A 12,628-nucleotide genomic window follows, 5' to 3' on the forward strand; every position below is an offset into this window, starting at 1 on the left:
TTTCCTCCTAGCTTCATTGATTACAGGCAATATTGTACCTAACAACATGGCAGACTGTTGCTCTTTTTTCCACACTGATTCTGTTAGTATAGTGGTAACAGTCAGCCCTGGAAAGACCAGGGCTTGGTGGGCATCCAAAAAGCTGAATCAAGAATCTGGTTATCCACAGACGTACCACAATCCCCATAAGGGACAGGCCAATTTCTGGAAATGCCACAACACTCAGACTCCCAAGGGGATCTATTTTTGCTTTCTCATCGACAAATCTTCAGGCTAAACATCCTTTCTAGTCAGCATTTTCAGCTAAAGATTCCTGGGGAAAATTTGCCCATCTTGGGATAAAAGGAGAGGTTTCTTTATAGATCAGTAACAGAAATACCTTCCAACATTTCACTTGGGACATGTGAGTGTGCTCAAGATGGCAAAAGTTATTAATGAGAAATAACTCACAAGTCTACAGGAAAGGACAAGATTCTCTCCTCGCCCCACTGCTAAGTTAATTGAGTGAACTACTTTAGCACTTTGAACTTTGTTTGCAGCAATGAGAGTAAGCTGAGGACAAAAGGGAAAATGGGATGACGAGAGAGAAAGTGGAACATTTTAAAAGCAGCTGAAAAAATGGGAGAACACAAAATCAATTGGGACTGTGATCTCCCCAAGACACTGAGCAGATGAGTAGGATGGAGGCCTGCAGTGTCTGGAACAGTTGTTGTTTGGATGGGTAAGGACATGAATTTGGCTAGAAGGGCAAGACTATTTTGTCACTAGTCTAGATCTGTTCAGATCTTAGAATAGTTATTTGGAGGGAGTATGAATCACAATATTTTCCAAGCTATAGTGATGGCTAGTGGATATACTGGCTTGTAAATCTTGGGAGCTGTAATCCAAAAAGGAACTTTCCCAAGCATTGGACCTCTTTGGAAGCTGAAGCCAATCTCAATTCTCTATTGAGTGGGTGTGTTTAGTTTGCACATAGACTGATAGAATCATGGGAAGTGCTGCTGTGCACAGTCTGCTTTCAGTAGTGTTCACTTCGGTCATAATGTCTGAAGCAGCCTTGGAGTTCAGTGCAAAAGCTGTAAGAGTTCTCTATGTGTATTACTCCATGTTGCATAATGTTGGCAGCTGCTTATCAGCATGCAATACAATTGGAAAAGGAAGGAAGTGCTTTTATTCACATCCAGGGTCAACTATGTGCAATTAACCCACAGCTGTTGGGCTTGCATTTGACAATGTCCATCCCACCAGAGAGATGGAATGCAGGTGTTCTCCCCAGAAAGCTTTTGAATCATGCCTAACTGAATCTAACTGGTTCACAGTTTCAAATGAGACACATCTCTCTACCCCCTCTTTGTTTCCAGAAACTTGTGATGCCAAACTTAGCTCCGATTGTGCAGGAAAACCTTTTGGAAGAGGTATCACAACAGAAACGCATTCTAGAAATAATTTCTGCTCTGGCTGCTCCTGTGCCACGGAACTTAACATCTGTTGAAGAAAGTAAGTCATGTGATATTCAAAATCAGAGAGGTGGAACAGATCATAAGGGCCACCTGGGATGTGTCCACATTACATAGTTGTAGCAGTTCAATGCTGCCCGAACTGCCAGGGTTCCATCTTATAGAAGCCTGGGATTTGTAGGTACAATTGGCTCTCTATCCATGAACTCAACCATCTGTAGATTGAAAATATTTATTATATATTGGAATATATATATTCCAAAAAGAAAATCTTGATTTTGCCCTTTTATATGGAAAGGACACCATTTTTACTTCTATTGTACTTAATGGTATTATTATTATTATTATTATTATTATTATTATTATTATTAACCTTCATTTATGAAGCGCTGTAAATTTACACAGCACTGTACATGCAATCTTTTTAGTTAGACGGTTCCCTGCCCTCGGGCTTACAGTCTAAAAAGACATGACACAAAAGGAGAAGGGAGTGGCGGAGGGAAAGGGTAAGAAGTCCAGCAGTTCCTCTCTACCTCCAAGTCCTGGACCAAGGCAGATGGACTGGAGGGAGGGCTTGGCTTCATAATGGATGGTTAATCATATTCCAGGGAAAATACATACTCTCAAGTAGGGTAATGCATATACAGTACATAGCAATACAGGAAATGGTTTGATAAACAGGGACCAAAAGAACATCAAATAGTAAGCAACAATTATGCAATGCCTGGGAAGGCTTCTCTGAACAGGATGGTTTTCAACTCCGTTTTGAAGCTGGTTAAAGAAGTGATGGCTCTTGCTTGTGGGGGAAGAAGGTTCCAGGAGTGAGGGGCAGCAAGTGAAAAGGGGCGAATCCAGGATGGGGCAGAGGAAATCCTGGGCTGGGATAGCAGACCTTGACTACCAGAACGGAGGGCCCTGGTGGGAAGGTGAGGAGAAAGAAGGTCTGATAAGTAAGGAGGGGCCAGTCCATGGAGGGCTTTAAATGTCGACAGCAGGAGCTTATACTGAATGCGGAAAGGGAGGGGGAGCCAGTGAAGGGATGCCAACACAGGAGAGATGTGGTCAGAGTGGTGGGTGGAAGTGATAATGCGTGCAGCTGAATGCTGAACAGAGATTAAAGGACGGAGGTGAGAAAGAGGAAGCCCAGCCAGGAGGACATTACAGTAATCAAGTCGTGAGATCACTAGGGCATGGACCAGGATCTTGGCAGTAGAGGCAGAGAGATATGGTCGGATTTTGGCAATATTGTACAAAAAGAATCTACAAGCCTTGGCTGTGGTCTGGATCTGAGGGATACATGACAGAGAAGAGTCAAAGATAAAACCAAGACTGCGGGCTTGCTGGACTGGTTGAATAGAAATGATTCAACCACATCCACAACCTGGGGGGGAGGGTGAACCAAAACCAAAACCCAATGTACTTTGTAAAGAAGTACTAGATCTGTTCAGTGAATTTTAGCACTTCCCTAAACTGCAAATCCCAGAATTCCATTGGACTAAATCTTGGTAGTTAAAAGTGATATCCCACCCCTTTAGTTGTCTGATGTGCTTGTAGCCATACTCCATTCTCTATCATCCTTTACCTTTTTGAATAGTTCATTCAAACCTGCAGAGAGCTTTAAATACGAGGAACCTGGATCTATCCGCCTTCTTGTGAGTTCGCTTCAAATTATTATAAATACAACAAGAAGATGTGATTAATTTTTGTAAGCTGCCTTGGGGAAAGTGATATATAAATGGATTATGTTGGAGGAGGAGGAGGAATAGCAAGATCTACAAATTGAGATCTAGTGCCTCTGGGAAAAAGAAACCAGCTGGTTCCAGTGGCAAAATTCTTTAGGCTAATCTCAACAGTTAACTCTATTATTACATCTTGCAATCTGTAATAATATTAGTTCTGTAGTGCCTGAAGCCAGCTTTTGTTCAAGGGCTTTATAGTTTTTGCAGTTACAGATGCTCTCATAATCTTTGAGGTGGTTGTGGTGGTTTTCCTGTTGTCTGGCAAACCCCCTTGAATAAAGTCTCCCTGCTTCATTTGTCATATAATCTTTGAGGTTTTGATTCACAAGAAGGCAGAAATTGATTCAAAGGAAGAAGCTTTTGCTGGGAAGAGCAAAATTTTAGTGGCATAGTTTGCTAAAGTACACAGCCATTTATTTGGAAGTGTGTGTTTTTGAATGTATGTAAAATTGTATTGACTTATCCCAAGCAAACCATCTGATGTTTCCAGCTCCTTTGTTAACATTCATAATCTACCTTTTACAGTTATTCAAAAAGCTAAAAAGCAGAAGCATTGCCTGAAGATCTGGAGTGAATGTACTGAACAGGGAAGCATCTTATTCTGTCCAGTGGAAAGATTTTGGAACCCCTTGAAATATATATTGATGTTTAAAACAAAAGAGAAATATCAAAGACATCTAGAAAAAGGTACTTATCTATACTGGACTGATATGGCACAAGTTGACAGTGACTCAAGTACATAGCACTGAGATAATTCCCTGTTTACGTTTAATAAAGTGCTTGTTTTGCAATCCTGGGAAGGTGTTACAATTAATTTCTTTCCCCAAAAACTAAGGTACTTTATACTGGAATTTTATAAGGAGTAACTTCATTCCATTTCCAGTGTAACTGTAACTTTTTATAGTTACATTTATGGTAATGGGGTGGTGCTTCACTAAATGGTGGAGAAGAAAAATCACAGAGTTCAAATGCTGGCTTGTGTAATGCCTTACGTTGGTGCTGTGTGCTCTGTCATAGGTGTAGAAGAGATATTGCAGTGGGAACTGTGTGTTTTGTACCATAATCCAGTGGCTTGTAGCACTGAATTCTTTTTAAAAAACTGATTCAGTTACTTTTCATAGAGAAACAAAGAGTTACTTTTTTAGAAGTTGCAACTCTAACAGTAACTAACTACATGGGGTCCCTTAGACCTTTAACTGTTGCTAACCTTCCAAGTTCTGCTACAAGCAAAGAAACAGAAATATTTTTTGATATTTTTATTTTAAACCAAACCCCCCAAATACAGACAACAAATACTTACGATAAATGTCTCATTCCTAATTTCTTTGCATTTTCTTTCAGTTTTGCGGATGTTCCTGGACCAGATAGTTAGAGGCAGCCTGCTATTTCTTTCAGCAGATCTCCCAACCGAATCAGTGACATTGTTCCAGTTTTACAGCTACTTGGAGAAACAGCATGTGAACAACTTAGAAAAATATTTGGCCAGGTTTGCTAAAGAAGGTAAATCAATGGCTGAAGAAGGGAGAAGACAGTTAAGTTCTGGCCAGGAGTAGTTGCAGTTTTGGAGCCAGTATGGTATAGTGGTTTGAGTACTAGGAATCCAAGAGACCAGAGTTTGAAGACCCACTCAGCCATGGAAATCCACTGGGTGACCATAGGCAACTCGCATTCTCTCACCTTAAGAGGCACCTTAGGATCATCATAAGTGGCAGTTGACCTGAAGGCACAACAACTGTAGCAATAACAACAATGACATTGTAGTTTTGGAGTCATCATTGACAGTCATCATTGCCTGTAGTCAATATTTCCCATTCTCTGGATGTCAGATTTTAGGACCACTATGGCAAGGGAATCATGCAGACTGCCAGATATTACTGGCCTGCAAGTTGGAGCAAGCAGCTCTAGCCAGCAGAGCCAATGGTGAGATCTCTGTATTTCCAACCCTGCACTGTACTTGAGAGGTCTCAGCACCGGGTGTCACCCTATACATGGGGTCGAGCTTCTGGGGGCAGCACACACTTTCTCTCCCCATGCCCATGCTTGTTCTTTTTCCTGATGAGGTGGGAGCACAGGAGGGTTGGATGGCATAGGGTTATAGGAGCACACAGAGGTGGGTGGGTGGGGGTCAACGCAAGGGCATGGGAGCAGGCACAGGGGTGTGGGAAGGCACAGGAGGATGGTGTGGCAGGGGAGAGCATGGGGGCACAAGGGGAAGAGCAGGAGAAAGGCCCAACTGGGTGTCATACTCTTCTGGGGTATTACCTGATGCAGATTGCACCACCACATACCCCCAGTGATGCCACTGCACTAAACTAATGAATAGAAACTACTGGATGCAACAGCAGGAGAGAGCTGTTAGGTTTATGTCATTACATACTACCTCTTCCATCAACTTTATGTTTTTCTAGTTTTGACTGTTTTTGGTAACTTTGCTCAAAACAGCCATTCTGGACTTGTGATCTCAGAGAGATGCTGCCAGTCAAACAGGGTAAGAGTGGCTAATGGTCTTTTTCAATATAAGGCCACTTCAAATGTTTATATGAACTTGTAATTGTTTTTATTTTGTAAGAAAAAAAAGTGTTAAGAATTTTGTCTTAATAGTGATGAAGCTGACAAGAGGGGGAGGGCTCTCCATTAATGAGGCTGATTTCCTCCCTCTGCAGTAATCTTAACAGAGGACCTGCAGCATCCTGGAAGAATGAAGAAAATAAAGAAGCTGAAAGGGAAGCGACTGAATCAGCTCCAGCCCCTGCCAAAAACCTTACAGCTCCTGGCAGCCCTGCAGCTTGATGAAAACCACCGAGTGGGCAAAGCAGCCTCATCGTGTCTTTCTCGTGCAGCGGCCAACAGGAATTTCAGGGGAAAGGTATTTTATTTTACTTTATTTTATTTATAACTTGCCTTTCTCTCAGCAGGAGACTTAAACTGGCTCACAATTTGAATTAAAACAAGAAGCAGTTAAAAGAATGGATGACACAAAAGTTAAACTGCTGTTTAATAGACATCCATATTAAAACAGTGCTTAATGGCTGTTAAAATATTACAATAATGATAGCAATACAAATACAACATGTCCCAGTTGAAAGACCTGGGTAAAGAGAAAGGTCTTTGCCCGCCAATGGAAAGATTACAGAGATGCTAGCTTTCCCTCTCCCACTCTCTCTTTCCTTATTCACTGCTTTCAGAGGATCACAGTGGTAGTGAGCAGAGCGAGTCAAATTCAGTCACTGGTATCATCACTTAACAGGGATGGAGAACCTGTCCAAGGTCGCACAGTGGGTTTCATGGCTGAGCTAGGAATCAAATCTAGGTCTCCAGAGTCATAGTCCAATACTCAAACTGCTATGCCATGTTGGCTTTCCTTCATTGATTTCACTGTAATTGCCGTTTGCCCGACAGCTCATTCTCTGCACCCTATCACCTTCCAGCAACTCTGAAATATTTATTCCTTTGCAAAGGAACTGGTGTAAGTATCTGGTGGGGTGAAACCCTCCATTGGCTGCTGGATTATTGAAGTCCAACATCTAAGTTTCAGTATTTGGGTGTGCATGTTAACAATGTTATTTAAGGTCCTATTATATTTTCCAGGCTCTTATTTTTTACACAGACCTCTTAAACAATGAAGATGCAAAATTACAGCAAGCCGCATGTCTGGCCCTCAAAAACCTCAGAGTAAGTGTGGGGATGGTGAATATGCTGTCAATGTCAAATTGGTTTCATAGGTAGTCAGCAGAGGGAGTGACGGTCATGCTATGTGAAGCACAGTGGAAGCATCAAACCTTCACTTCCATTACCACTGAGACAAAATATGGGTTGTGATCCTGTAACACACTGACACAGTTTTACTCTCCACAACTGTGCTTACAGGTTTAGTGGAGAAGGTAGAGGGTGTCCCCTTTCTCATGCTTCTCAGCCAGAGTTGCAACAATGCAGTTTGGGTCTGGGCTATTTGAAGGACTGTATCTCCCTGTACAAGCCCCCCCCCCCCCCCCGAGCATTGAGAACATCAGGAGAGGCCCTTCTCTCTGTCCCAGATATATATATTAATATTCTTGTACTGTTTTTAACTGTATTTTTGTACATGTTGTTTGCTACCTTGAGTCCCTACGTTGGGAGAAATGTGGGGTATAAGAAGATAACAACAATAATAATTAGGGGTTTTAGATGAATAGCTCCCTCAGCAACATCTCCCAAAATCCATATGCCAGCCTAATTGAAGGTTATGCAAGCATGTCACCAATAGAGCCATGATTTCCTGGGGACAAACTAGATGCTACATCATGATGCTACCACTGTATATCTGATTGTTGTAAAACAAAACAAATAAAATAACAACAATGGGGAATGAGGGGCAGGCAACACTGTGCCACAAGGGGATGGGTCACATTTTCTCTGTGTTCCACATTGTTGATTAATTTCTCCAACAAAAGCTATTATTAGTTCTGGACAGAGCTTGGAAAAGTTTTTTTAAAAAAACATTTATTATTATTATTATTATTATTATTATTATTATTATTATTATTATATTCCCAGAATCCTAGTGGCCACGCTGGCTGGGGGGCTGTGTTATAGTCCAAAACAGAATTCTGGGAGGTATTTGTAGTTGTATGCTTTCAGGCTGTTTCTGACTTACCATGGGGGTTTCTTGGCAAGATTTGTTCAGAGGAAGTTTGCCATTGCTATCTCCTGAGGCTGAGAGCATGTGGTTTGCCCAAAGTTACCCAGTGGGTTTCATGGCCAAACTGGGAATCGAATCCTGGTCTTCAGAGTTGTAGTCCAAAATGTAAACTGCTACATCATGCTGGTTCTCTCTGGGAGGTATAGTATGAAGCAAATACTATGACCTTTTCAAGCTCTGGTCCTGGAACAAGTCTTGGATCCTATTAGTAGTATTTATTTATTATTATTTATGGTATTTATACCCCACCCTTCAGCCCTAATGGCTATCAGAGCGGCTGATAGTACCAGGGGGGGCAGTTTTTACAAGGTGTACATCCCCACTCCAAACTGTGTCAGTACCTGATCAACCTCCACTCCCAGTTATGTCAGCATACAGAACAGAGAATTGAAAAATATATGTATTTTTTATTCTTAAGTGTACATGCGGTTTAATTTGCTTGGAATCCTTCACCAAGAGTTCTCCTGAACACACAAGCAGAACCGTCTAAGCAGACATGCCTTTAATGAAGGCTGAAGAGTTCTTACTAGTGGATTCTTCTTTAGTTTTAACATTACAGTCAGCCTTCCTTATCCACAGATTCAACTATCTATGGCTTGAAAATATTCCAAAAATATATAAATTTCAAAAAAACAAACCTTGATTTTGCTATTTTATATAAGGGACACCATTTCACTATGCCATTGTATCTAATGGGATTTCAGCATCCATGGCTTTTGGTATTCATAGTGGATACCAAGGGCCCACTGTGTATTTTAAAGTCATTGGGGTGTGTATCTTTTAAAGCCCTGACATGGTAAGCATGCATGTTAAGGTATTGTCTAAGAGCTTTAATCATTCAGAGGCAGTGCTATTCATTCTGATTTTGCAGTGTTGTCCATTGAACCTAGTGTGAGTGAGTTTAAGGGTAGTGAGAGAGGAAAACATGAAGGCATTAGACATCTGACTGTTGTTTATTTGCAGCGGTGCAGTAGTAGCCAATCTGTTTGACAAGTGTGTCACATAAATCAGTTCTGAAGTATGTAATAGTGCTATTCTAGCACAGTGGTGTCACTAGGGTTGACGTCACCCAGTGCAGGAACTGAACCATTGATCTCCCACACACACCATACAGAATCCTTAGTAATGTTTTTTGTTCTAATGTTATTCATAAATCATAATTCTTATATACAGTGGGAACTCTACATTCATTGGGGTTAGGGGCACAGGACTCCCATGAAAGTGGAAAAATATAAACAAAAATGTTTTAAAATTTAATGTTTTAAGTAAAACCTGTGATCTTTCCTTTCTCCTCCTCCTGCGTCTTGCCCCACTCACACCATTTCTTCAGTGTTCTAAAGGGACTGTTTCTGCCCAAAAGGCAGTAGTGTCACTTGGTACACCCCATAGTGATGCCTCTGTTCTAGCACACACTACCATATGTATGCAACAGACCTTGTAAAAGTCACATGTTAGACTACAACTCCCAAATTCCTCATGGACAAAAAAGTAACGTTTCAAAACTTGGGTATACTGCTTTCAGATCTATTTTTAATAAACAAACAAACAAACATGTACTGCTCTAATAAGTGAGGATGGGAAAAGCCTGGCATGTTTAAAAGTTAAGCTTAAAATGCTCTTTAAGAGTGGGGAAAGTTTGAAATGCTTAAGTAATTGTTACTGCACTGCTTCTTTTACAAAACAGGGCATTGAAAGTATAGAGCAAATTGCCAGACTTTGTCTGTCAGACGCAGAGGATCTGCGGAACGCTGCCAGAGAAACAACTCTATCATTTGGTGAGTGGATCAACCATACGGTGCTTTTAGATTTTGAATGACAGTGAATGACAAGTCAAGAACCAGATGCCTCAGTAGAGCGAGCAAAATTGATTCTTGCAATTTTGTACCGAGTTGCAAAACCACTTGCTCCAAAGGACTGGCCTCCCTCCTACTACCAGGAATGCATTTCTGGCCAAGGTATTTTAAAGTAACAGCAGTGTGTATATTTAGCCCTAGCTTTTTTTAAAGGGTGAAACAGGCCTTATATGATGTGCTGGGTTTTTATTTATTGGCTTTATTTTTTCATAATGGTTTATTTTTAACTGGCTTTGTTTGCTACTTTACTTACTTTTTAACTTTTGTATGCTGCAAATTTTTAACTGTTTTAAGCATGGCAAGCCACTTTGAGTCAGGAACTGGGAAAAAGATGGGATGATGATGATAAAAACTGTAACTGAAATGTTATATCTCCATAATTACTTCTGGGGCTTTCTCCAGAGCTGGGTTTGAATAGCAGCCTGGAACCATCCCGACACTACAAAGCTTTGGGAAATATTTAATCTTTTATCTAGCTTAATCTTTGGGTGTAACTGGAGGAGGACATTAGATATGTGGATTTCTTTCCATGTGAACTGTTCTTCAGCATTGCAGAAAGGATATTCAGGAAACTATGGCCCTCCATATATTTTTGGCCTACAAGTTCTGTCAGTTCTGGCCAATATAGCTGAGAGAAGATGGAAAACATGATGGTCCAAACATCTTGATGGTCACTTTTACCTATTCCTGTTCTAGATCAAAGATGGGAATTGTGCAGCCCTCCAGATGTTAGACTGAAACTCCTCCATCTTCCTTAGCTTATTGCCCCTGGTTTAGAAAAAGGGACATATAAAAGGGACAGTTTGTTTAGGTAACACTAGCTATTTAACCTATAATCTGTAACATCCTTTTCTTTGCAGGTGAAAAAGGAAGACTGGCCTTTGAAAAAATGGACAAAATCTGTTGTGAACTGAGGGATACCATGTATCAAGAAGGGGAAATTGAGATTACAGTATTTTGAACAGTATTGTTAATTGAAGCCAGCAGCTTTATTTTCCCTGTTTGGATTTCCTTTTATTGGCACGTGGAGGGCTCTATAGATTGTAGAAGAATGTGTATTTTATATATATATATGTATATACTGAAAATAAATCTTTCACATGGGTTTTAAACTATCCACCCAGATGAAGAGTAGTATTTCAAGGCTTTAACACAGTCTTGTCTTGGTGACTCTGTTCTTATAACCAGAAAGTACTATGAACTCTTTTAAATATCCCAAATCTTTAGTCTTTGAAATAAAAAAATAAATAGATCAGCAGTGTGGCTGGATTAAGATCTCATATACTGAGGTTCTCTGTTGTTCATTATCTGTACAGAATAGACTAAAGCAGATTCTTTTAAAACTTTTTGATGAAACTGATTTACTATTATGCCATTCAACTGGGAGTAAGTGCCAAAGAAGAGACACTCAATCTTGAATCTCATTGAATGAATGCCATTAAAGAGATACAGCTTCAAATTAAAGCAAATATACACCCCTTGTCTTATACACAGAGAAAACAGAATACATTCTGTATTTATTAATCTTGTGGATCAAACTTTTGATACAGAGATTTCTGAATTGATGATCAAATTGTGAGGAATAAACCTGTATTTTTTTTTTAGGTTTACCTTGCTGCAGCATTAGATGCAGCAAACATGAACACATTGGGGTCTTAAGGCCCGTAATTTAAATCTGGGCAAATCTAAATTTTCATTCAGCAGTGTGGTAAAACTCTGCCATAGGTACATTTATCAATATATAATCTACAAGAAAAAAGACCTACAATGTAAGCCTTCCAGGAGATTATCCTCTGCATGGCAGTCAAATATTTCTCCATGTTTCAGTCACTTAACCATTTAGTTTTCTTTCTGTGTACAAAAAGCACCCAGTAAAACTCTTCCAACCACAAACCCTCCAACCAAGTATTTTTAAGTGCACTTATTCTGTAACACATCATGTAGCTTTTCTTGGAAAATATGTTACTATTCCAACAGAAACTTGAATATAGCTTGGGATAATAAAAGACTCTCCAGACCACTTGTCAGATTTTGTCATTGTTCCTCCCCATCCCAAATTTAAAGTATACAAACCATTACTTAATGTCACTGCATAAAATCTAGCTCTTCCCATTTGAGTGCCTAATTCTGGTTTTAAGCTTTTTTAGATCATAATCAAACCCTATTTTTATGTAATCTGCAGCTTCAATCCCTGACCATATTTGTGTTCAACTTTTGTGGTAGTCTGTAAGAGCTAGTTCTGAGTAAACAGGTTGAAGCTCTGAATGAACAGGATGGTTTTGCTCCTGCTGGTAATGGGAAATTTCCCAAGTGTGTGTTTGTGCAAGTTCCCATCACTCAGACCCCTGACTTTTAATGTACATATTTTATACAGTGTATTGTGCTTTGTACTTTTCAGTATTTATTGCTGAGATTAGTTTACATTTTTAAAAAAAGTTTTATTAAAGCATTTGAAATGGCATCTCATTGTTTTCTTCACTTCTGTGAAAATGTAAAACAGTAGATCTAACTTTTGAGTTAACAGATGCCTTGGGGAAATAAAATAATTCAGATCTGAAAACAACCAGGTGGTACATCTTGTTCCTGGGCTGGTACTCTTCTTAAACTTAAGAACATATGAAGATCAAAATCCTATCTAGTCTAGCATTATCTCCTCACCAAAGCCAACCAAATACCTCAGTGACGAGAACACAAGGTCCTAATTTTTCTTCAAGGGTCTTACTGCCTTTAAAGCAGCGGGAGTTGTCAGTAAACTGTGAATTATGATGATAACATATTACCCACAGAACTGGTACCCATGATTTCAGTTATCCACATCTGAAAAAAAAAGTTCTCTCTAGGCATTTTCTAAGTCCTCCAGTGCAATTCTATGGTATGCTTCCAGTGAATGTTGACCATAGA

At 40.0% G+C, this 12,628-nt stretch overlaps 1 protein-coding gene across 4 annotated transcripts in view; it reads left to right on the forward strand.

Moving 5' to 3' along the window:
* Window positions 1-12,188, forward strand: part of RIPOR3 (RIPOR family member 3) — a 148,264-nt gene extending 136,076 nt beyond the window's left edge. For all 4 annotated transcript variants that reach the window (XM_089513833.1, XM_089513836.1, XM_089513834.1 and 1 more), the window contains 7 exons: window positions 1,362-1,497; window positions 3,722-3,883; window positions 4,538-4,696; window positions 5,860-6,062; window positions 6,785-6,868; window positions 9,559-9,649; window positions 10,588-12,188. In XM_089513833.1, the coding sequence (XP_089369959.1) occupies window positions 1,362-1,497; window positions 3,722-3,883; window positions 4,538-4,696; window positions 5,860-6,062; window positions 6,785-6,868; window positions 9,559-9,649; window positions 10,588-10,688 (936 nt within the window). In that variant the 3' untranslated portion in view covers window positions 10,689-12,188. The remainder of the gene's footprint in view (window positions 1-1,361; window positions 1,498-3,721; window positions 3,884-4,537; window positions 4,697-5,859; window positions 6,063-6,784; window positions 6,869-9,558; window positions 9,650-10,587) is intronic.
* Window positions 12,189-12,628: the final 440 nt, after the last annotated feature.

The sequence above is a fragment of the Sceloporus occidentalis genome, unplaced genomic scaffold (genome assembly GCF_023333645.1).
Source record: "Sceloporus occidentalis isolate IW3139 unplaced genomic scaffold, rSceOcc1.0.p SCAF_3, whole genome shotgun sequence".
Lineage (NCBI taxonomy): Eukaryota > Metazoa > Chordata > Lepidosauria > Squamata > Phrynosomatidae > Sceloporus > Sceloporus occidentalis.